This window comes from Mesoplodon densirostris, chromosome 18 (genome assembly GCF_025265405.1).
Source record: "Mesoplodon densirostris isolate mMesDen1 chromosome 18, mMesDen1 primary haplotype, whole genome shotgun sequence".
Taxonomy (NCBI): Eukaryota; Metazoa; Chordata; class Mammalia; order Artiodactyla; family Ziphiidae; genus Mesoplodon; species Mesoplodon densirostris.
Window position 1 is genome coordinate 24,431,222 of NC_082678.1, and position 24,770 is coordinate 24,455,991.

The window sequence follows — 24,770 nt, forward strand, 5'->3', positions numbered from 1 at the left end:
TCCAGGATGACAATCCGACACCAAGGTCAGCAGTACAGGCCGAGGATGGCATTTCTGCGGAAGGTGAGCGCGGTCCCATCACCTGGGCCCGGGAGGGGCGCGGGGACCAACTCCGGGAAGTGCCGGCGGCGATGTGGGCAGGGGCGGGGGGCAGCCCTTGTGGTCTTAATAACCACAGGATCTCAGTTTCCAGGCTGCCTCTTGGTCCATGTAGGGCGGTGAGGAGCCCGTTACCAGAAGCTTCCTCCCCACTGGGGCCGTACTGTCCTGGGGGTGTTCTGCCTTCCATGGCCTTGCTCCCAGAGGCTCCCCGTAACCCCAGTGACCCACGGAGGTGGGGGGAACCTGCACACCTGCACAGGAATGCGCGGGGTATTGCCCTTCTTTCCCCGGCTCCCTTTCCAACCCCTACGGCCACTTCCGGGCGTCAGTCCTCCCACTGACACTACAGCAATAGGTTTGACAATTATCCCCATTTTACAGGTAAGGAAACTGAGGCGAGTAAGGACCAGTACTGGAAGAATGGTCGGTGCGATACAGTGAAGCTGGTCTCGCTACAATGCTAGGAACATAAAGTACAGAGTCTAGTGGGCAAGGGCTTCGGATTCTACTCCAGGAGCCAGGGAGGCCCAGCAGAGGAAGACCCTTGAATCTAAGACTGAAGGATGCTGCATCGGGGCTTCTTCTGGGCCCAGAAGAGGCGGAAGGAAGACCCAGGCAGCGGGAGCAACGTGCGTCAGAGCAGAGGTGTGTGCGAGTCTGGTGTGTTTAAGGCAAGTTGTTCCTTGTTGCTGAGATTTTTATACACGGGGAGTGTGAGGTCAGACAGGCAGGCAAAGATACATGGTAAAAATCTCCTGTGCCTTTCAAAGGTGGTCTGATTTTTCCCAAAAGAAGCCACGGAGGAATTTGGAGCAGGCAAGCAATGTCAGATTCAAGTTCAAAAGACCACTCGGCTGTGAGCCAGAGCAATGGATGGGGTGACTTTTCCCTGAGCTTATAGAGTTTGCTCAGCGTCCTCCGGTGTCCACTCCAAGTCCAGCTGCTTAGGAAATGACAGGCTTGTGACAGGACCGGGGGGAACGGTGCTGGTCAGAAGGGCCCTTCTTTCTCCTGTGGCTCACAGGCTGCCATCTCGGGCCCAGTGCCACCCCTACATGGTCGTGACCACCAGCCCCACGTCTGGTTTCTTTTTGCACAGCCTGGTGATGGGCGCGCACCACGGAGGGTCCTGGGCTTGTTTAAGATGTGGCAGAAAGAGGTGGAGCATCCAAAGCCAGGAGCTTCACCTGGTGGAGTTAGCTGATGACACACAGTGGTCCGAAGAATGTGGCCTCCGGCACCCGCAGGGCTCTGTTCCCGGTCCAGGCTGTCATTTCCTGTGTCCCAGCAGCCCTGACCATCTAGGGGGAGGTGGGAAAAAACTTGCTGCAGCCCTCTGAAAAGCTTTCCTCTTGATTTAGGGAAACAGGTGGTCCTCAGCGAGGACTGCAAGGAATAGGCATCATAATGAGGCTTGGGCTGATTTATTTATTTACTTATTGAAGTGTAGGTGATTTATAATGTTGTGTTAGTTTCAGGTGTACAGAACAGTGATACATACATATAATATATATGTGTATATATATATATACATATATATACACATGTGACCTTTCTCCGAGCCCCCCATCATCTCTGTGTTCTGTGTGCATCCCTCCTGCGGGTCTCCTTTCATCAGACACAGGGAAGACCCCCTGGCCCTTTCCCAACACACAGACACACACCGAATTGACCCTGCTTTTTCAGATTCTTTTTCAGATTCTTTTCCCTTACTCTACAAAATACTGAGTAGAGTTCCCTGTGCTGTACAGTAGGTCCTTGTTGTTTATCTATTTTATATACAGTAGTGTGTATATGTTAATCCTAGACTCCTAATTTATCCCTCCCCCCCTTTCCCCTTTGGTAACCACAAGTTTGTTTTCTATGTCTGTGGGTCTATTTCTGTTTTGTAAATAAGTTCATTTGTATCTTTTTCTTTTTTTAAGATTCCACATATAAGCGATATCATGATACTTGTCTTTCTCTTTCTGACTTACTTCACTTAGTATGATCATCTCTAGGTCCATCCATGTTGCTGAAAATGGCATTATTTCATTCGTTTTTATGGCTGAGTAATAGTCCATTGTATATACATATACATATGTATATGTGTACCACATCTTCTTTATCTGTTCCTATGTTGATGAGCATTTAGGTTGCGTCCATGTCTTGGCTGTTGTGAACAGTGCTGCTATGGACCTTGGTGTGCATGTATCTTTTCAAATTATAGTATAGGGTTAGGCTGATTTAGAATTGCTGGTATCATTTATATAATCCTCCCACAACAAGCATTTATTAAGCACCTACTATGTGTCAGACATCGTTAGATGCTGGATAACAAAGACAGTGGGGCTGTGGTCCCTGTCCTCAAGTGGCTTCTAGTCTAGTAGTGGGAGGTGGTCATGTACACCAACCCTATGGCACATCACAGGTGCAATGGCAAATGCCTGGAGGGTAGAGGAAGCGCCCTTGCAGGCATTCACTTTATCCTGGGTGGAGTGTCACAGAAGGGTTCTGGAAGATTTGGTGGTGGTTTAGCTGGCGCTTGGAGGACGTTCTTGAGGCCGATGGGGCGCCGGAAGAGGACCAGGACACAGGAGGAGGGACGTGCATAGAGCCGTGGATCTATTGCCTGTCTGTTGTTGACTGGAGCCCAATGACGACGGCCAACAGGCAGCTCTTTTTCTAGATGGAGGCTCTGGAAGACTTGACAGTGGTTCTCAGTGGTTATTGGGGATGTAACAAAAGTTATATCGAGGCTGGATGCCGCTAGGAGGCCACATGGTGGGGGGCTTGGGCATTTGGGCTGTGGACGGCAGCACTGTAGTTGGGACACGAGCCCTTATGAGGAAAGAAAGATCACTATTTACAGCTTTGCACAGCAAAGGACCTGATGAGTCCTGTTGGCAGGGAGCCCTCTCTGGTTTATGGGAGCACCGCTCGCTGAGATCTCGTGGAGAGTGACAGCCACGTAATGTGAGAAGAAACCATGAGTGTGGGCAGACGGATGTTGAAGCCATGGCTTCTGATACTTTTAGTGACTGGATTCCTTGAAACGCTTGATGTCATACCTCAGTGAGCTGGAATCTGAGAGTGGAGACGCTAGGCCTACTGTGGGGTCTGACAGGCCAACGATGACCTCTTGTTATAGCCGGGAAGCTGTGGTCTGGTCAACTGTGTGTGTGTGTGTGTGTGTGTGTGTCTGTGTCTGTGTATGTGTGTCTGTGTGTTGGGAAAGGGCCAGGGGGTCTTCCCTGTGTCTGATGAAAGGAGACCCGCAGGAGGGATGCACACAGAACACAGAGATGATGGGGGGCTCGGAGAAAGGCCACAGCAGCATCCTTTCTGAAGAGCTTTAAAATCAAGTCAGATTTTCTGTGGTTGGTGGACAGAGTTTCTGCTTAAGAAAAGGAGATGGCTGAGGTTGCCTCTCTGAGATCCTAGAGGTCAGTCGTATTTTTTTTGCACTTTACATTTATTATAACTTTTTAAAAGGGAACCACTTAAGTGAATTTACAGAGGAAAATTATTCTCTGCCCTAATGGGAAGACTCCTGTCTGAGTCCATTGGGGCTGCTATAACAAAATACCACAGCCTGGGTAGCTTCCAAACAACAGAAATTTATTTCTCCCTCTTCTGGAGGCTGGAGGTCTGAGATTAGGGTGCCAGCAAGCAGGGTTGGGCTCTGGTGAGGACCCTCTTCCTGGTCGCAGACTTCTGGCTGTGTTCTCACATGGTAGAAGGGGCGAGGGAGCTTCCGGGTCTCCTTTATACGGGCACTAATCCCACACATGAGGATTCCACCCTCGTCACCCCACCTGCTGTGGGAGATGATTGCTTTGGGGGTTAGGTTGAATCTGGGGGGTGACACAAACATTCAGACCATGGTAACTCCCTAAGAGCATACATGGTGCACACATGTTTCCCTCTTCCTGGCAAACCCTTTGTGCAAAGTGGGCCCTCCCTGCTGGAAAGAAATTTGTCTCTGTTGGGTTTTTGAAAATAGCTCTTGTTAATCCCCTTTGAAGGGTTTCAAATTCTTTGTAGATTGAGTTTTTTCAACACAAAGGGAAAGGAATGAGCCTGCTGATTTTTTTTTTCAACAGAGGAGTTTACATTTCTAACTGGCAAAGCAGGTAAAATGCCTAACTAGCTCCCCCAGATTCTCTACTAAGAAGCTGGTGGCTTCACCCAGCGAAGTACAGTATTTTCAGGAAGAGTTGTGTATAACTTGCAAAGCTGTGAGGGACAGGATGGAGCTCTAAGCCCTGTCATCAGAAATGAGCGTAACAGGTGTGTGTGTGTGTGTGTGTGTGTGTGTGTGTGTGTGTGTGTGTGTGTGTTGGGGAAGGAGTGACCCCTGCCGCCCCTCGGTCCCCCCCCCGCTTCCGGGGGAAGCAGCCCTCCGGCCACCTCCTGGGGTGTCCGCATGCCCCCTTCTCTGCTGGGAGCCGCTCGGTGCCCCCGTGGCCCGAGACGCCCCCAGGCCCTGACCTTGCAGGAGGCCAAGCACTGCAGCTCCGAGTGGAGTGGAAATGCATCATTTCCGTTCCACAAGGATCCTGCGAGCTGAGAGCGCGTCTGTGCGGATGAGCTCACGGTGGGTCTTGCACGAGGACCCCCGGGCGCCCCTGGGCCCCGGCCAGTCCCGCGGGCAGCTGAGGGGCCAGCGCTGGGCCCAGAGCGGCCGTGACCTTGCCCCTGATCTCAGCCGCTTCTCAGGATTGTGGTTCTGCTGCCGGTGCTGGTTTAGCAGCAGGTGGAAATAGGACAGCCCAGCCCTTCGCGCTGACCTAGGGCGTCGTGTGTCCCCCACCCCACCCTGGGGACGTGGGGGGCCTGCCAGCCACCGGGGTGGTGGGTGGAGTGTCTCCAGTTCAGGGCTCCCTGCATGACATTTAACCTCCAGCACAGCCAGGTCAGTGTGCACCCACCCTGGCCTGGCCACATCGTGGGCTCCCTTCAAAGTCCACTCCCTCCAGGAAGCACCCCTTGACCATCCAGAAGATCTCCGCTCCCTCTGAGCTCCTGTGCAGGACCCGTACGCCCAGCTGCGACACGCTTTATCCTGTGCTGTGTGTTCATCTCTCCCTGTCTCCGTATTCTGCTGCCCTGGCTCCCAGAGGACGAGGATTATGTTGTTTATTTGTAGCAATCATACAGTTGGCTCCAGAGGAAGCATTCAGTTCAGTCGCTCTCTTTGGATTTGGTTGTCTGGCTGAGCTTTTCTCATGTAACCTTAATTTGTTGACCCCTAAAGGGCATCATGTGACAATAACTTCTATCACTGCCACTCCCACCCCAGATGTCACTGTTCCTATGTTGCCTTAGAGATGATAAAGCTGTTCCACATTCAGTATTTTCATTTGATCTTCACAACTGCTTTTTTAAGTAGAGGAAGCGGGTAGTGCATTTTTTCTGCAGTGGATGAAAACCCTGAGGTCCAGAGAGGTTAGATGACAGGCCCAGGGTCACGGAGCTGACATAGAAGCTTCCGCGAGGCTGGGAAGACCACTGCCCCGTTCAGACCACGGGTACCTTCATGCCTGTAAAAGGGCTTTGTGAACTGAGGGTTTATACAAGGTGACATGGAATCGGATGAACTGCAGGAAAATCGCTAGAGTGAGACAGTGAGATGAGCAATCTGTCTGGACGGCTTTGGACCAGGTGGGCAGGAGTCAGGGCGTTGGTTGCATTTGGGGGTCCCCGGTGGACGTGTAGCAGCAGGAGGTAGTGGTGTGGGGGGGGCGGGAAGGGAGACCCGAGTTCCGTTGTCTGCACACACGCTGACACCTCCAGCCCCGTCTCTCTGCTTCTGCTCTGCCCTCCCCCTGGCTGCCGATCTGCCCTCCTCCTCCCCCGGAGCTGGGGGCACTGTCTCCAGTCGTCCCCTAGACATTCTGAAGCCGATCCAGCAGCACGGCACAAACGGAAATCTTCCTCTTCCAAAACAGGCTGTTGCTTTTTTTTTTTAATTGCGGTACGCGGGCCTCTCACTGTTGTAGCCTCTCCCTTGCGGACCACAGGCTCTGGACGCGCAGGCTCGGTGGCCAAGGCTCACGGGCCCAGCCGCTCCGCGGCATGTGGGATCTTCCCAGACCGGGGCACGAACCCGTGTCCCCTGCATCAGCAGGCAGACTCTCAACCACTGCACCACCAGGGAAGTCCCAGGCTCCTGCTTTTGTGCTTCCTGCGCTGGAGCCTGGACACCTTGCAGTCAGGTTCTCTTCCCCTCCCCAAGGCGAATCCAGTCTCCAGGGAGTAGCATCCCCCCAGTCTCCATCCTCCCAGTCCTTGGGCTGCCGCCTGAACTATCGCACTCACCCGCTCTCTGGGCTCCCACCTCTGCGTGCCCCCCTTTTTGTTGCCTTCTGTGATCTTGTGAATCAAGGCAAACTATGACGTTCCTCCCCGACAGCTTCCACGTGCCCATTGTCATGGGCTGAATTGTGTCCCCCAGCTTCACGTGTCAAAGCCCTAACCCCCAGCTTCTCAGACTGTGACTGTATTCCGAGACTGTCTTAGTCCGTTCAGGATAGCTACGTGCTGGGCGGCTTAAATGACAGAAATCTATTTTCTTGCCATTCTGGAAGTTCAAGATCAAGGGGCCGGCAAGGTGGGTCTCATTCTGAGGCATCTCTCTTTGGCTTGTAGGCAGCTGCCACCTCTCTGTGAGTTCCCAGAGAGAGAAAGTTCCCAGAGAGCAAGCTCGCTGGTCTCTGTCCTCATGAGCTCTAATCCTACCAGATCCAGGCCCCATCCTTATGACCTCATGTCATGTTAATAACTTTTGAGAGGCTCCACCTCCAAATACAGTCACACCGGGTGTTAGGGCTTCAATATATGAATTTGGGGAAGATGCCAGCATTCAGTCTGTAACAGAGGTAAAGCCTTTAAAGAGGTGATTAAGGTCAAGTGATGCCACTCATTTGGGCCCTAATCCAATTTGTCTGGTGTCCTAATGAGAGATTAAGACACACGGAGAGACACCAGGGGCACGTGGGCAGAGGGATGGCTGTCTGCAAGCCAAGGAGAGAGGCCTCAGGAGAAAACAACATTGCTGGCACCCCGACCTCAGACTTCCCGGCCTCCAGAACTGTGAGAACATACATTTCTGAAGTTTAAGCCCCACAGTCTGTGGTATTTTGTTACGGCAGCCCGAGCAAACTAATACACCTATGAAATGATCGTCAAGGCCTATTGGGTCCTAGGTCTCTTTGCTCTTACGTTGCATACCATGCATTTTTATCCTCTCATACCTTTGCACATGTTCACTCCTCAGTCTGGAATGCCCCTTTTCTCAGTGGCAGAGGCAAAAAATTCTCAACCAGTACCCCATGTGCTGTCTTAGAACCAACAGGCTACAAGCAGTAGTGATATGTGTGGTTTCCAGGCTGAAAGCATTGAAAGGCAGGTGCAAATTCTCCACTTTTCGTGTCTTCCCTGCACAGCGCTCGTGAAGGCATGTGGACCATAGATGGTAACAGCCTGCATTCCTGAGTCATGGCATTGAGGGAGTGCCCTGGACATTGCCAGGACAATGAATTAGCATTTGCATAAGAGAAACAAATCTTTGTTGTGTTTAACCTTTGTTACTGCAGCATAACCCAGTCTGTCCTGACTAACACACTTTCTCTGCTGTTTAAAATTGTCATCTTCTAAGTTCCAGTTTAAATGCTGCTTCTTTCTTTAAAGCTCTTCTAAACCAACCTACCCCCAGTCAAATTAATCTCTTTCCTTTACACTTTCACAGCATGTGTAACATGTCAATTTGACACTTAAAGCTTAGCATTATGCTTAGTGATCCACACATAGAGTTAGTGACACAGAATGAATAAGACTATGAATTCGGGAACCAGACTGACTGCGTTCATATCTCAGCCCTGCCATGTATCAGCAGTGGGATCTTTGATGAGTTACTTAATCTTCCAGGACCTTGATTCATGTTTGTTTTTCTAGGACCTGCCAGAGCACCTGGTACAATAATTAATTGTTCAATAGTACCGGCTTGCTAGCCTCCTTCTGTTTTGTCTTGCAGATTGAAGCATCAGTAAAAGACATGCAGAACCAGAGATGGGGGTCAAAATGCAAAGCCAGAGGGTCCTGTAATCAGGGGTCCTTGTGACTTAACAGGTGATACAGCCTGTAGTTCAGGCCAGGTCAGGCCTGGAACAGACTGCAGTTTTCTCCTACAAATTAACTCAGACTGGAGGGGTAGGACTCAGAGGGAGGAAGGAAAGATGCATCTGATCTTACTTCTTGAAGCCACTTTCCCTGACGTCATCATTTTTAGGTGTGCACCAACATGGTTTATGATTTTTTTTTCTACTAATGTGATGACTTACCTTGATTGACTTTAGTATATTGCATCACTTGCATTCCTGAAATAAACCCTAGCTGGATGCTTGATTTTATTTGCTGGTAATTTATTTAGGATTTTGCATCTAATATTCACAAGTGAGGTTTTTTCCCTCTCCTGACACCAACCAGTTCTCTAATTCTCTGACACCAACTGGGTGTCTAACAATTCAACTCAATTTTGACACTGTCGACTGAAAGGAAAAAACGCACGACCTAGAAGTTGTGAGTTATGTTTTATTCTGGGACCTTACTGAAGACTATGGCCTGGGAGACAGCCTCTCACATAGCTCTGGAGAACATTCCAAAGAGGCAAGGAAGGAGTCAGGATATAGAGGAGTTTTTGCTGAAAAAAAATTGTGTAGTCGAAAGTCAAAAGATTACTGCTAATCACAAAAAACAGACACATCAAGTAAGTGATTTTAGTCCTTTTCTGTGTATGGGAAGATGCAAGGGTCTGAGCTCATTGAAATTCCTTAGATCTGCATCTTAACCCTCTGGGGCCAGTAGCCTGTTTTTCTGCATCCAGCGTTCCCCTCAGGGCAAACCACCAGGGTGGCCGAAGTGGCCGCAGTCGCTGATGACTTGGCCCTGGGCACCATTCTTTGCTTGCTGAAATGGCCGGCCACTTTTTTTGGTCTGAAATACTAACTACCTGGAGTTAGGTGTAGGGGGCTCAGTCCCACAAGAACACCCCGACTTCAGACACCAGTCCCAAGGCTCAGGTCGCCAGTGCTTCTGACCAACTGGCTGTAAACTGGGGGCTTCCACATACCTGCCCCCCACCCCACCCACCAAGTTTAGATATTTCGTTAAACGACTCATGGAACTCAGGGAAGTGCTTTACTCACTGCTACCGGTTTATTGTAAATGACAGGGTTCTGTAATAGGCAAATGGAAGAGAGGCATAGAGCAAGATACGGGGGTGAGGGCATGCTTGGAGCCTCCATGCTGTCTCCAGGCAAGTCACCCTGCTGGTGCCTTGATGTGCTCACCAACCCAAAAGCCTCTGAACCCTGCCGTTTAGGAGTTTTTATGGTGGTTTCATTATGTAGACACGATCGATTGACTCATTGGCCAGCGGTGATTAGCTCAATCTCCATCCCTCTTCCCTCCCTACAGTTTAGGGAGCTGGGCTGGAAGTTTCAATCCTCTAATCAGGCCTCTCTCTTTCTGGTGACCAGCCCGAAGGGCCTCCAGGCACCAGCCACCTCATCAGCATACAAGAGACACTTGTGTTACCCTGAGAGTCCAAGGGGTTCAGAGCTGTGTGCCAGGAACCTGGACAAAGGCAAAATATTTATTTTTATTATATCACAACGTGAGTGACTGGCCAGTGATTTTTCCTTCTTGTAAGATTCTAGTCCAGTTTTCTATCAAGGTTATGTTGGCCACATAAAGAGTTGGGAAGTATACTCTGCTTTTCTATTCTCGGGAAGAGTTTGTGCAAGATTTGTGTTATTTAAATATTTGCAAGAATTAACTGGTGAAGCCAGATACGCTTGGAGTTTTCTTTGTGGGAAGTTCTTGAATAACTTCAATTTATTTATTAGATATTAGATATTAAAATTTTCATTTTCTTCAGGGGGCTTTGGAAAGCTGCATTTTTCAAGAAAATTTCCCATTTCATCTGAAATTTCAAAATTTTAGTGTAAAGTTTAAAAAGTAATATGTTTATTAATCCTTTTGATGTCTGTAGGCTCTGTAGTGACATTCTTTTTCATTTCTAATACTGGGCATTTGTTTTGTTTTTGTAGGACAGTATTGTTAGGAGTTTACCATTTAAAGATATTTTCAACGAGCCAACTTTTGATTTTGTTGATTTTCTCTGTTGTATATTTGTGTTCTACTTCACTGTTTATCATTTTTCTCATTTACTTCCTTCTATTTTCCTTATATTTAACTTGCTGTTCTTTTAATACATTCTTGAAATAGAAGAATAAATCACTGATTTTCAGCCTACCATTTTTCTAACGTGTACATTTTTTTTTGATGTCTTTCTTCCATTGAATTCTTTTTTTTTTTTTTTTATATTTATTTGGTTGCACCGGGTCTTAGTTGCAGCTCGTGGGCTCCTTAGTTGTGGCATGTGAACTCTTAGTTGCGGCACGCATGTGAGATCTAGTTCCCTGGCCAGGGATGGAACCTGGGCCCCCTACATTGGGAGCACGGAGTCTTATCCACTGCGCCACCAGGGAAGTCCCTCTAATGTGTACATTTTTAAGGTTATAAGTTTCTCTCTGTGCCCTGCATTAGCTGAATCCTGTGAGTTTTTATATAAGTTATGTCTTTATTATCATTCAATTAAAAATATTTTCTAATATCTGGGGGTTTTCTTTAGTTTATGAATTATTTAGGAATATATTTTTAAATTTCCAAACAATGCATATAATCTTTTTATTACTGATTTCTAAGCTTAATTCCACTGTGGTCAAATAACATTCTCTGGGGCTTCCCTGGTGGCGCAGTGATTGAGAGTCCGCCTGCTGATGCAGGGGACACGGGTTCGTGCCCCGGTCCGGGAGGATCCCACGTGCCACAAAGCGGCTGGGCCCGTGAGCCATGGCTGCTAAGCCTGCGCATCTGGAACCTGTGCTCCGCAACGGGAGAGGCCACAACAGTGAGAGGCCCGCATACCGCAAAAAAAAAAAAAAAAAAATTCTCTGAATGATTTCAGTGTTTTGAAATTGGTTGAGGCTTTCTTTATAATCCACTATATGGTCAATTCTGGTATATGTTTCACTTACACTTAAAAATGTAAATTCTGTCGTTGAGTACAGAATTCTACGTATAGCCACCAGGTCAAGTTTGTTAATTGTGTGTTTTATCTTCTATATCCTGATTGGTCTTTTATCTGCTGGTTGTATAAACTATTGAGGAAAGTGTGTTAGTTTTTCGCTATGATTGTGGATTTGTCTCTTTCTTCTTTGTTTAATTTTTGCTGTATGTATTTTGAAGTTATGTCATTGACTATGTACAGATTTGTGACTTGTTATCTTCTTGTTGGATTGACCCATTATGATATTTCTTTAGTTCTAGTAATGCTTCTTGCCTTAAAGTCTTATTTGATACTGGTATACATACACTTGATTTCTTTTTGCTAGGGTTTGTGTAATCTATCTTTTCCTATCCTTCTACTTTAATCATTCTGTCTCTGTATATTTAAAGTGTCTCTCTTAGAAGTTACATGTTTTGTTTCCTTTATTCCATCTGACAATCTTAGTCTTTTTCTTGTACTATTTAGTCCGTTTACATATAAAGCAACTGCTGATATAGTTGGATTTATTCCTACTTTCTATTTTTTTTTCTATTTGGCTAATCTGTTTTATGTTCCATTTTTCTTTTTTCTTGCCTTCTTGTGGATTAATACAATATTATCTCTTAACTCTATTCCCCACCCCAAACTTGTAGGTTATACGTTCTGTTATTATACATTATTTTCTTTTAGTTGTTATCCTAGAGATTAGACAATATGTACTCTTGTCTTATTTCTGTCTAATACAATTTATTACTTTTACCAGTTTCCCAGTACTGCTAGAACCTTAGACAACTTTAGCTTTCCTAAAAGTTTATCCCTTTCCTCTTTTTGTGTTGTTTCATACATTTTTAGTTCTACACATAAATTTATCTCCATAAGACATGATAATTGTTAGGTTGACATTTAATATTTATTACTAATTCCCCATATTTTTATCCTTTCTGGTATTTTTCATTCCTTCCTGCATTTCCATGTTTCTGACTAGGATGATTCTTTTTTTTTTTTTTAATGATTTTATTTATTTTTGGCTGTGTTGGGTCTTCGTTGCTACGTGTGGGCTTTCTCTAGTTGCGGCGAACAGGGGCTACTCTTTGTTGTGGTGCACGGGCTTCTTATTGTGGTGGCTTCTCTTGTTGCGGAGCACGGGCTCTAGGCACGCAGGCTCAGTAGTTGCAGCACACGGGCTCAATAGTTGTGGCGCATGGGCTTAGTTGCTCCACAGCAGGTGGGACCTTCCCGGACCAGGGATCGAACATGTGTCCCCTGTGTTGGTAGGCGGATTCTTAACCACTGTGCCAGCAGGGAAGTCCCAAGGATGATTCATTTTCATTCTGCAGACCTATTGACAATGAATTCTCTCTTTCCTGTTGTGACCAGGAAATTATTTTTAAAATCTTTGCTGGTTGTTCTACGAAATTAATTAGCAGAAAAGTTATATTTGGCCTTTCTCTTATGCCCTTTCCCTATTCAGACCATTCTCAATCATAAAATTGGGCAACACTGTAATGCCTCTTATGGGGTGAAGGTCAAGGGCCTGAAAAACATCAGTTTAGAATATATCAATAGATTGAAGGTGAGGGAGAACTAAGTAAAACGCATTTTGATTAGCATGTTATATGTACGTATATTTTAATCGAAATAAAATGTTCATTTAGAAAAGACAACATATACAGGTCTTTCGAACATGTTTTCACAACCATGATTTTCACAAACAGAATGTGGTGCATATACTTTAAGTCATTAAATTCTGTTTAAAGAAGCAGAATTTTGCATCGCAGGCACACGTTACTCACTGTTCAAGCAGATGGCTTCCTGAAGAAACCTGTGTGACTTTGCACTATGTGGCCCTCTCCATCAGACCTCCCTGACTGCCCCAGCTGTGATCTTTCTTCTTGTCAAGGTGCCCTCCACAATCCAGTTCACCTGTGCTTCAGGCAGACAGAGACAGGGTCTCCCAAGCAGCCTTCTGGCTTTCTTTGCCCCCAGGGAGGAAAGTCTCTGTGTGACCACTCAGCAGCCTATCTTTTGGCCCCAGGTGCAACTTCACGGAGGTCCAGCTGGATGGGGGCTGTAAACAGAAAAGATTGAACCAAGTCAATTGCATTGTACTCCAGATCAAGAAAGAATATGGGAGAGCATCTCTGAAAGAGATGTTCAAAGAGACAAAATGGCTTATCTTGTCTCTAGCACCATGGATGAGAGTGCTTTTACCCAGGAAAATGATCTAGCTAACCTGACAGGTACATCTGTAGGGTGAAGACACCCAATGCCATTAAACTTGGGTATCATTCTTGTTCTGATTCCATGCCATGTGTCTCCTATATGATATACCCATAGTATATGAATCTGGACTCCCATGTAGATCTTCTTTCAAGAAGGAACACACTGTTGGTGAATACAGTTTGCCAGCTGCCTGATAGTTACATTTTTCACTAGAAATGAATTACCTTACACTCCGGGTTTATACATTGGTCCCTTTTGAGTTTGGTTAGCATTAGTGTGTCCTCTGGAGCCTGGTTATCTCTGTGCTAACGGTGTAGGTTTCTGGCCCAACAGGATGGAGGACCAGACACTGGAACAAGGACACTGTAACATCTTGTTACTGTCATCCTTAGGCAGGTCCTGCTTGAAAGTGCAAGTTTAGTAACACACTAGTAAGTCACTTCAAAGCTCCCCTTGATAGAGGTTTGCACCAAACACATGAAATTGCCTTAAGAGCTTCTATTGTTACTTCAGCAGCTAAGTCGTCGTGAATAAAGCTGAAGACAGTCCGTGTACTAAATTTTATTCTGTAATGTTAGGGCAAGTTTCGAGTGAATGTCCCTTCATATATACATACAACATACTTAAGCGTTTCTTAGCTACATTCTATTTATAGCAGGAAATGTTAATCATGTTTTACTAAAGTAGGTCCTTGAACAAATGTCCAAGATTTGTCATTCAGAAGCCCTGAATTGTAGAATTTCCACTTGGAACGATCTGTGTTTTTCAAAGTAATTATTCCTATTGCTTTATGAATAATATGCTGATAATACACTGATAATACTGGCGCAGTGATGTTAAGATGTTATTTACTGTCCATGATGTACAAAGGAGGAAGGGTGAGGAAGGTTCACTTCCTTTTCCAAATGTTAACAGCTTGTAGGACTTCATTATTTATGGACCAATTTCTCCAATTTCTGTAAAACTGAAACTATCCTTACTGAAATCCAGTCAGGTGATTTTCGAAAAGTAGTTCTGAAATGTCTTTTGAGAAGTGAGAGTGACTCTTGTACAGGTCTGTGCTCACGTGAATGATTTCTTTATGTCAGCGTCTCCCAAAAATGTGTTCTGGTCAAAACCGCGTTGGGAGCTATTAATAGGGTGTTACTCAAGTTTCTGTGCTCAAATGCTTGAGAAACGCCCGGCTAAACAGAGTTAGGTGAGTTCCATTACTGCAAAGCTTCTCAGAACAATTTAATATTCTATCAGTAACTGTGGCAAGAGACCGCAGTTCAAATCCCAAACTTGTCCATCTTTTATTTTCCCCTTAGGAACACACTGCAGTGCAAGTTTCTTTCTATGAAACATTCCTCCAACACAATCTTATAGTGTCAGAGAAGGTAAATCCGGTTCACTAAAGAATATATGCCACAGTACAATCACACACAGTAGGACAGGATCACACACAGTAGGATAAGATGATACATAGTAGGACAGGATCCCACAGTAGGACAGGATGGCCGATACCATCCTCACTTTAAAATCGAGCACACGGAAGTACAAAAGTCTAGGCAGTCAGCACCTGTAGCGAGCGCGGTACTGAAGAGGAAGAACCGCGGCCAGTGCTCCGCAGGGATCTAATCGCCAGGCCCACTTCCGGGCGAGAGCTCAGTTCTGAGCCTCACCCTCCCCGCCCCCCGCCCGGGGAAGGGCGTGCCGATCTTCCGGGCCGCCTTGTCCCCCGGCGCCCCGCTCCTTCCAGGGCGCAGGGCCTCGTCTTGCGCCCCAAGTCCTCCCCCCGCATCTGCACACGACGAAACACGAAGACACACTTGTTTGTTTTAGCTACTTGACTGTTTTTCACACAGGCAGCCGGTCGTTCTCTCAGATACACCAAGACAAGCCTAAATCACGTACTTTTAGGGCGGGTTTCACCACGGCTCGAGGAGTTATAACGAGGAAACAAGTCTACAGCGCTGGGGGTTCAGGGGCCGACCCCCGACCCCCCACTTCGGGGAAGGGGCCCCAAACTTCCGGGGTCCGCACCCCCCACCAGCTCCCCGTAGCAGACCCACACAGAGCAGACGCCAGGGCCCGGAGGGGCGGGGCTGGACATGGCTGCCGGCGGAAGTCTGCCTCCGGGAGCCTGCGTTTCCTCCCTAGGACTTTGGAGGTATCCGCGCCTCTATGGTCTGGGCCGGGCCCGGCCCCTCTGCGGGAAGGGAGGCGGGCTGGGGACCGCGGAACCTTTCCCTGCCCTTTCGTGTCTGTGCGCACCTGGCAGCAGTGCTAGCAGAGCGGCGGAAATTCCCCGCATCACGATGTTCAAAAATGGAGATGCAGGAACACAGTAGGGTACCCCCAAACTCCCTATCAGTTTTCTAGCCGGTTTTTACCAGTGCAGGCGCACATCCGTTTTTTAATGACGTAAAGTCTAGCTTTTATGCAATCACACAGCTGAAATGACGCTAAATAATTTTTTTTTAAAACGGATTTACACTGAAGTGCCTTTTGAACGTGAACCCCAGCCTGGGTGCTGGACCTGCGGCTTTTGTTTTTTTCTCCCAAACGCAGCCCTCTTCACCCCTAAAACGGCAAGGATGAACGGGCACACCTGTCCTTCCCTCCCACTGGGCCCCTTCTGGCTCACCTGTGGATTCAGAGCGTCACGTTAACAACTTTGAGATAGTACCCTCTTATATGGATTTTCTGATCTAAAAAGGGAAAACTATGCACGTGCAAATACAGAATCTAGAAAAATTAGAATTGTCTAGGTATAAGAAACGTAGTAGCACTCAACACAAACAAGGGCGTGGTGAAATTAGTTCATTCTGGGCAAATGGAATGTAAATATGCAATCTTGCTGAAAAACTACTTGGCGCTCTGTGTCAGAAGCCATTGAAGAAAAACTACTTGGCGCTCTGTGTCAGAAGCCATTGAAGAAAAACTACTTGGCGCTCTGTGTCAGAAGCCATTGAAGAAGTAAGTTCAGACTCTGACACGTGAGATAACCATCTGTGGAAAGCTCATCCCAGACCAACAATCCGAGAGAGAGGAAAAGCTGCATTTCTGAAGTGACTCTACCATGGACAGCTGTTGATTTTGCTTGCCCAGCACCCAGTTTTCTCTCTTTCTGGTTTTAACACCATGATTTTTCTGTGGGAAACCAGCTAGCTCTCAGTTCACGACTGAGGCGGGCACAGGACACAGTTCCTGGCCGATCCGAGGACCCTGGCATTGCATGGAGGTGAGGTGTGAAGTCAGAGGCCAGGCTGCCTGGGTCCCAGTCCTGGCTCTGCTCTTAATAGGGGCAAAAACTTCAGCTTGTTATTTTTACTCTTTACTCATTTAAAATTTTTTTAAAATTTTATATTGGAGTAGAGTTGACTTACAAGTGATTCCTATGTTTACATCTATTCTTTTTCAGATTCTTTTCCCATATAGGTTATTAAAGAGTATTGAGTAGTGTTCCCTGTGCTATACTGTAGGTCCTTGTTGCTTATCTATTTTATATACAGTAGTGTGTGGGTGTTAATCCCAATCTCCTAATTTATCTCCCTCCCAACCTTTCCCCTCTCTTTACTCATTTGTTGACTGGGGGTCTTAATAATAGACAACTACTCCTAGGTTGTTGCGAGCCCTCAGTGAATGGGCAGGTACACTAAGGCCTGTTATGTGAAACCATTATGATTTCATCTGAGCCGGCTCTTACCACCTTTCTGTTCTTTCCTTTTCTTTTTTGCCTTCCACATACTCCCACACCATCCACTGCACTATCCCAGAATTATATTTTATGTCTTTCTTTTCTACTGGAGACATCTTCAAGGCAGGACTGTGTCTTAGTCACCTTTATACCACGGGTGCTTGACATGGTTCCCAGCCCAGAAACGGTGCTCCGTCAAGGTTTGTTGAACAAAACTGAATACTCCCTGACACAGAGTAGAGAACGCTGGAACAATGAATGAAAATGTCATGAATCCTAGAGGAGACACAAAAGGGAAATGGCAAAAACCACATGAAACTAGAACAATTTTCTTAACAAAAATGATGCGATCCCTGGAGATTGCAGACTCCGTTTCTTCCTGGCCCTGGACTTGCTCTCTTATGGTGGGCAGGTGAGTTCCAGCAATAGACTGGTACCCAAGACTGACTTTCTGAATTCCTGCTTCTTTTTTCTGCCTTAGAACCTATTTCTTCCCTTGGGGACTGGCAGGCGAAATAACCACCGCCTTCAAGGAAATCAAATCTACCCGCAACATATCAGATACCGCCCTGCAAGCCCAATGTTCATGTGCAAAACTTCACACATACGATGCAGAGTGAAGAGTGGGCTTAAAAGGGCAGGCTTCCTTAGGTGCATGGAAGAGGTGGATCGGGGCAGCCAGAAAACCCTTTCTAAGGGGTGATTGCCCAGCCTCTGAAGGTGATATTGGTTGAGTGATACCAGCCATACAAGACTCCCTTGGAGCCACACCCATCTGAGACTCAATAATTCTCAGAGTCGGAAGAGATGCAACCATTGAGTGTAGTGTAGGTCTTGTCTACAACATCCTAGACCATGGCCTCTTAAGCTGCGAATATTACAATGACTCCCAGTTCCCTGGTCCATGAGATCACCTCTGAAGTTTCTGGAAAAATTCTAGTTGCTATAAAATTTTCTGCTCAGTCTTTATGTAACGATGCTCCAGCTCAGGTTTTGCTAATCCTTAGCAGTTTTTGCTGCTGCAAAATGAATCCAACAGATACAGAAGGACCTTCACCTCCCGTCCAGTGATTCTGTGGTCACTGATGTCACATTAACAGGAGTATTTACACCTCAGAAATTGGCAGTGCCACAATCAGATCTACACCCCGCCAGAACCAAAACCAAAACCCAGAGACCGCTGCTCACAAGCTGCTGGCTGACCTTATTCTTGGTGAAACTCATCGATTAGCAGGGGATGTAAGATGAACACCAATGATGTCCCACCCAAATTTGTGCGTGGAAAAATGCCACGGGGATGGCACCAACTCAGTGGTGAAGGAATGGGGAGGAGGGAGGTGTCAGCAGAACACCTGGTGGGAAAGACCTGGGGGGCGAAAATCCACCACAGGCTGGTGAAAAAGCAGACTTCAAGGCTGGCGAGAGAAAGAAACTCCATGTCGAGGGGTAGTGGCACTACAGGAGACAGTTTAGATCGGGCCAGAGTGGGAGAGAATGTATTTTATTAGGGAGGTGATGGGGAGCCGCTGAAGATTTTTGAGAAAGAGAGGGGGCCTTATAATAGCAAAACCTGGGGAAAATGATTTCTCTGAGCTTGCACTTTAAAAACTTGAGGTATAATTTCCATACCATTACAATTCACTGTTTTCAAGTGTACAGTTCAGTCCTTTTAGTCTATTCAAAAGGTCACGCAACCATCACCACTGTCTAATTCCAGAACATTTTCATTATCCCCAAGAAGAAACTCCATACTCATTAGCAGTCACTCCTTCCTCCCCTAAAGTTTTGCACTTTTTACAAAACACCAAATATGGTTGTCTGTAAAGTGACTTGAGTTTGAACCCAGGAGGGCTGTGTACCAAACATAAAGAGGGAAAGGGAAAGAGCAGAACTGGCTTTTCCAAGGTTCAGGTGATGTAACCAGACATTATCTATCTATCTATCTATCTATCTATCTATCTATCATCTATCTACCTACCTACCTAGAAAGAGAAGAGAGAGAGAAGAGAGAGAAAGCAATATTAGACCCACACGTGGGAGCAAAGAGCATGGGTGAAGTTGATCTTCAAATGCAGCATCTGGGTGACGTGGAAGCAATGGATGTCAGAAGAAAATTCTTTTTTTTTTTTTACATCTTTATTGGAGTCTAATTACTTTACAATGGTGTGTTAGTTTCTGCTTTATAACAAAGTGAATCAGTTATACATATACATATGTTCCCATATCTCTTTCAGAGCAACTTCCCTAGTAACGAACTATAGAAATGATCCCTGAAAGTATAGTCTTAGAAGAAAATTCTTGCATGGGCTAAGATTTTTATTTCCTTGGCATCTCCTGTAGCATCATCTTCCTGTACCCTTCCAGACATTGGTGTTCCTGGGGAAACCAAGGGAAAGAGCAGAATGTGCAGGAACTTTGGAAAATCCCTTGCTTTGGAAAGCCCTAAGAAAGACACCTGCTCTCCGTGGACAGAGGTGGCTGCTGGGGGCAGGATGAGGGGCTGGGAACCCAGGGTTTTGGAGGCTGAGCCACCCCACCGGCAGGGGGAGCATCTGAGCACCAGTAGAGGACCCTCGCTGGCATGCTTTGGGTTTAAAAATCCTTCGCAGGATGGCCATGTTTGACAAAAGAGAAGGATTTCAGTAAGATTGATACAGATGGGGTGCACCAAGTAATACATTTTCTTGGGGTCTCTTCTCCTAAGGTGGGTCCCTCTTGCCCCTCTCCCCCAACCCTCCCCGATCACGTGGGGCAGGAATGGTTGGGGGCACGTCCATGGTGGCACTCAGCTCTTCGGCTCTTTTGAATGTCTGCCACGTGGAATCCCGTTTTGTGGTGGCTGGTCTAAGTCCAGAGAGGCCTCGCTTTGTACGGAGCGCTAAATCCCACTCGGCCAGCCTTCAGGCTGATTGAGCTGTGTATTTATTTACCTTCACTTATTAAAGTCATGTGACTTTCAGATTGGAGGGGAATTTTGAATTCATCAAGTCGGGCTCTTCCTTATTACTACTGAGAAAGTAGAGACTTGGAGAGATTAGGTAACATGATCAGATTCACCCCTCCCACTAATTCACGGTGACAGAAAGCAGGTCAGGGGTTGCCTGGGGACAACGGGGGGAGGGATCACAAAGGGCATAAGGAAACTTGGGGGGGTGACAGATGTGCTCCCCATCTTGACCGTGGGTGTAGGTTCATGGGGGTATACATATATCGAAACTCATCAAAGCGTGCACTTCAGATACATGCAGTTTAGTGTATGTCAGTTATCCCTCAATAAAGCTGTTAGAAAAAAGTCTCACATCCGGTGAGAGGCTGAGCAGAGACCACAGCACAGCCTGGAGGCCTTCACACTTCCCCCGAAGCCCTCAGCTGTCTTAAAACGAAAGCCTATTTCAAGTTGTGAAAATGCCTTTTCCTGTAATGCCATTTTTTCCTTTTTTGAATTAAAATTTAAAAAAAATGGAAGTATAGTTGTTGTACAATATTATATAAGTTACAGGTGTACAATATAGTGATTCACAATTTTTAAAGGTTATACACCATTGGTAGTTATTATAGCATTTTGGCTATTATAAAGTATTCCCCATATTGTACAATATATCCTTGTAGCTTGTTTGATACCTAATAATTTGTACTTCTTAATCCCCTACCCATATTGCCCCTCCCCTCATACCCCTCCCCACTAGGAATCACTAGTTTGTTCTCGGTATCTGTGAGTCTGCTTCTTTTTTGTTACATTTACTAGTTTGTTGTAGTTTTCAGATTCCACATATAAGTGATATCATACAGTATTTTTCTTTCTTTGTCTGGCTTATTTCACTAAGCATAATGCCCTCCAGGCCCATCCATGTCCCTTCCAATGGCAAAATTTCATTCATTTTTAATGGCTGAGTAATAGTCCATTGTATATATGTACCACATCATCTTTATCCATTCATCTGTTGATGGACATTTAGGTTGCTTCCATATCTTGGCTATTGTAAATAGTGTTGCTCTGAACATAGGGGTGCTTGTATCTTTTCAAATTAGTGGGTTTTTCTTCTTTTGGATAAATACCCAGGAGTGGAATTGTTGGGTCATATGGTAGTTCTGTTTTTAGTTTTTTTTAAAATTGAAGTAGAATTGATTTACAAAGTTGCGGCAATCTCTGCTGTACAGTAAAGTGACTCAGTTACACACATATCTACATTCTTTTTTAAAATATCTTTCCCATTATGGTTTATCCCAGGAGATTGGATGTAGTTCCCTGTGTTATATAGTAGGACCTTGTTCTCCATTCTAAACGTAATAGTTTGCATCTACCAACCCCAAACTCCCAGTCCATCCCTCTCCCTCCCCCCTCCCCCTTGGCAACCACAAGTCTGTTCTCTCTGTCTGTGAGTTTGTTTCTGTCTTGTAGATAGGTTCATTCGTGTCATATTTTAGATTCCACATATAAGTGATATCATATGGTATTTGTCTTTTTCTTTCTGCCTTAGTATGATAATCTCTAGGTCCATCCATGTTGCTACAAATGGCATTTCATTCTTTTTATGGCTGAGTAGTATTCCATTGAATATATAAACCACATCTTCTTTGTCCATTCATCTGTCTTGGTTATTGTAAATAGTGCTGCTATGAACATAGGGTGCATGTATCTTTTAGAATTAGGGTTTTTTTGGGGGGGGGGTTGTTTTTCTTTTCTGGATAAATACCCAGGAGTAGAATTGCTGGGTCCTATGGTAGTTCTGTTTTTAGTTTCTTGAGAAACCTCTATACTATTTTCCACGGTAGCTGTACCAATTTACGTAATTGTCATTTTTAAAAGAACCATAGCTCCAAATTTTCTATAATGGAAAACAGTACCGCTATAATGAAAAACAGTACTGTTAAGGTAACAAAAAAGTTGCAGATGCCATTTACTAGTTCCAACCTGACCTGCTCCACAGGTAGACAGAAGTGCACCCCACGGAGTTGGGAAGAGGATGGGGACAGAGGGAAGCGTGATCTTGTTCTGTTTTCCTGTGTTTATCTCTAGCCATGCTTGGGAAAAGTATCACCTCTGGATGCATCCAATTCATTTAATTTAGGAGGAAAAAGATAAGGATGGGATTTTTATTCTAGGACTGTACTTGGTGATGGTACCTGGTAGCCCCTGCTGGGCCAAAATAGTTTCCGAACAATCCCCAGTTGATGAAGAAGCAGGAAACCTTCCAGAAAAGTTCCCCAAAGTTCCTCTTTTTCTCCCTCTCTCCCGGGTCAAGCACTCAGAGCCACACCAGGTGTGGTCAGCTTCTGAGGGTCTCAAGTAGCTTCTTGTGGAGAAGGTGAAAGGCAGGGAGAAACGTAGGTGTGGGCTGCGTAGGGCTCCACCCACACTTCCTTCCCTTTACTGCTGAACTGGCGCCGACCAGTGGGTGTGCAGAGAGGGTCTGTCCGTGGGCCCAGTGTGCTCACTGCGTGGAAATTAAGGCCCTCTGAGTTCCCTCCCAGAATATGTTTTCATGAGCTATTGCCTCTCTCAGGGGAGCTAGGAAGAAACATTCATGCATCTAAGATTTTTTTTATATATTATTTTTTAGAATCGCCAGTGTAATACACACTTGTGACAAAATGCAAACGAGACAGAATTATATGAAATGCAAACATGGCCCAGAGCACGGGCAGTGGCCCAGGGAGTCAGGTGAATTCAACATGACTTCTGTCTGAGTCAGGGAGACATCTGTGCGGGCTGGGTAGTGCTGTCACCGAGCTGTCCAGAGTGCTTGGGGACACAGAATCAACTCCAAGATCTGTGCTCTGGGCTTCCACGCTATCGAAGACATTTAACCCATGGTGCTGCTTCTTCACGATTTGCCTCCCCTAAGTCCTTGCCACCCCCAACCCTTTGCCCTTCTCTGCCTGGCTGTGTGCCCTGGGAGGCTGATCTTGACCGGCTGCATCCCCGGGCCTCTATCACCCTCTGGCTTCCCGTCAGGACCGACAGATGGGAAGCACTTAGAGGAGAGAGAGTCGGGGTATTTATTCCGCCATCACCCTTTCTAGCCATGGCTGTGTCCCTCCAGGATGAGAGCCCCTGCATGGCAGCCCCCCACCAGGGCTCTGGCTCTCCATCCCTCGGGCCTGGGTGAGGGCAGTGGTGTCCCACGGTTGCTCTAACCCTGACCCCTCTAAGAAAGTCTCTGCCTGCAGGCAGTCTGAGGCATCCATCATGGAGAGATGAACTGTGGGTGATTCTGCCCCTCCTCCCAGTCTGGGAGAAGGGCACAAGGGCTGAGAGCAGGACGTTTTAAGTTTTGTCTCCTGAGCACTAAGCACAGTGGACTGAACTTAATTGTTGAGTTGACCAGAGGTGTTGGGACATTTTCCTGGGAGGTGACCTTGGAACTGGAGTTTAAAGGGCACTGCTGTGTAAATGACCATATCATTGCGCTTGGATGAGGTTTATCCTACAGGGGCCAGGCTCATGGAGATCCCATTGTATGGTATCCAGGGCAGCAGGACCCCCATATAGGTCCCGAATCACACCTCTGTGTTGATGAAGAGGAGGCTGCGGATGACTATAGTGATGACAATGGTGATGGTGGTGATGGTGGTGATGATGATTAGATGTCCACTTACCTGACTGAGTCACAGGAGAATTTCATTTTAGCACGATGTCCCTCTGCCGTCTTGCAAGATAATACTTGCTTTTTTGGGTCAGTCTTTTTATTGAGGTATAGTTTACAGACAATGTCATGCTCCAATTTTAAGAGTACAGTTGGATGAGTTTTGACAAACATGATTACCTGTGTATAACCATCACTCCCATCCAGATATAGAGCATCTTAAACAACAAAGATTTACTGTATAGCACAGGGAACTATATTCGATCTCTTGTAATAACCTATAACAGAAAAGAAACTGAAAAAATAGACCAGGCAGCTGGCCCAGCAGGGACTTCAACTTTCCTTCTTTATTCTTCATGTCCTTTCTTTTGTTAACCAACATCTTACCAGTTCCACGTAGAATTTGCTTTTCCCCTAAACACTTCTAAACATTTAAAAAATTTTTAATTTTTTTTATTGGAGTATAGTTGAGTTACAATGTTGTGTTAGTTTCAGATGTATAGCAAAGTGATTCAGTTATACATATACATGTACCTATTCTTTTTCAAATTCTCTTCCCATTTAGGTTATTACAGAATATTGAGCAGAGTTCCCTGTGCTGTACAGTGGGTCTTTCAGGATTATCTTTTTATTTTTCCATAAATATCCTTTTCCTAAAAAATAATTTTTACTGGAGTATAGTCGTTTTATCTATTTTAAATATAGTGGTGTATATATGTTAATCCCAAACGCCGAATCTATCCCTTCCCCCCCTTTCCCGTGCCTTGTCGCCCTTCCTGACCGAAGTCCCATCCTCCTTAAGGGCTCGCCCTCGGCCACAGAGCCTCCCACGCGGGTCCCCGTCGCGCGGGGCTCACCTGCGGCTCCTCTGGCCCCGGCGGAGCCTGACACCGCCCCCTGGCGGCAGGTGGGCGCCGGCGCAGAGCACGCCCGGCCCGCGGGGCGGCGCGCTGATTGGTCGGCGCGGATTCGGGCAGCTTCCCGAGGGCGCGGGCGCGCGGGGCGCGGGCGCCACGAGCAGCACCACCCAGCCCGGGCACGGGAACGCCGGCGCGCTCTCCGGGGGCTTCCTCTTCCCTCC

At 46.4% G+C, this 24,770-nt stretch overlaps 1 protein-coding gene and 1 pseudogene across 1 annotated transcript in view; one reads left to right on the forward strand and one right to left on the reverse strand.

Annotated features, from left to right (window-relative positions):
- Positions 1–6: 6 nt before the first annotated feature.
- RGS9 (regulator of G protein signaling 9) overlaps positions 7–24,770 on the forward strand; it is a 76,999-nt gene continuing 52,235 nt past the window's right edge. Inside the window, exon 1 of the mRNA XM_060081129.1 lies at positions 7–63. Within this exon, the coding sequence (XP_059937112.1) occupies positions 7–63 (57 nt within the window). The remainder of the gene's footprint in view (positions 64–24,770) is intronic.
- Positions 19,307–19,388, reverse strand: LOC132479408 (small nucleolar RNA U3; annotated as a pseudogene).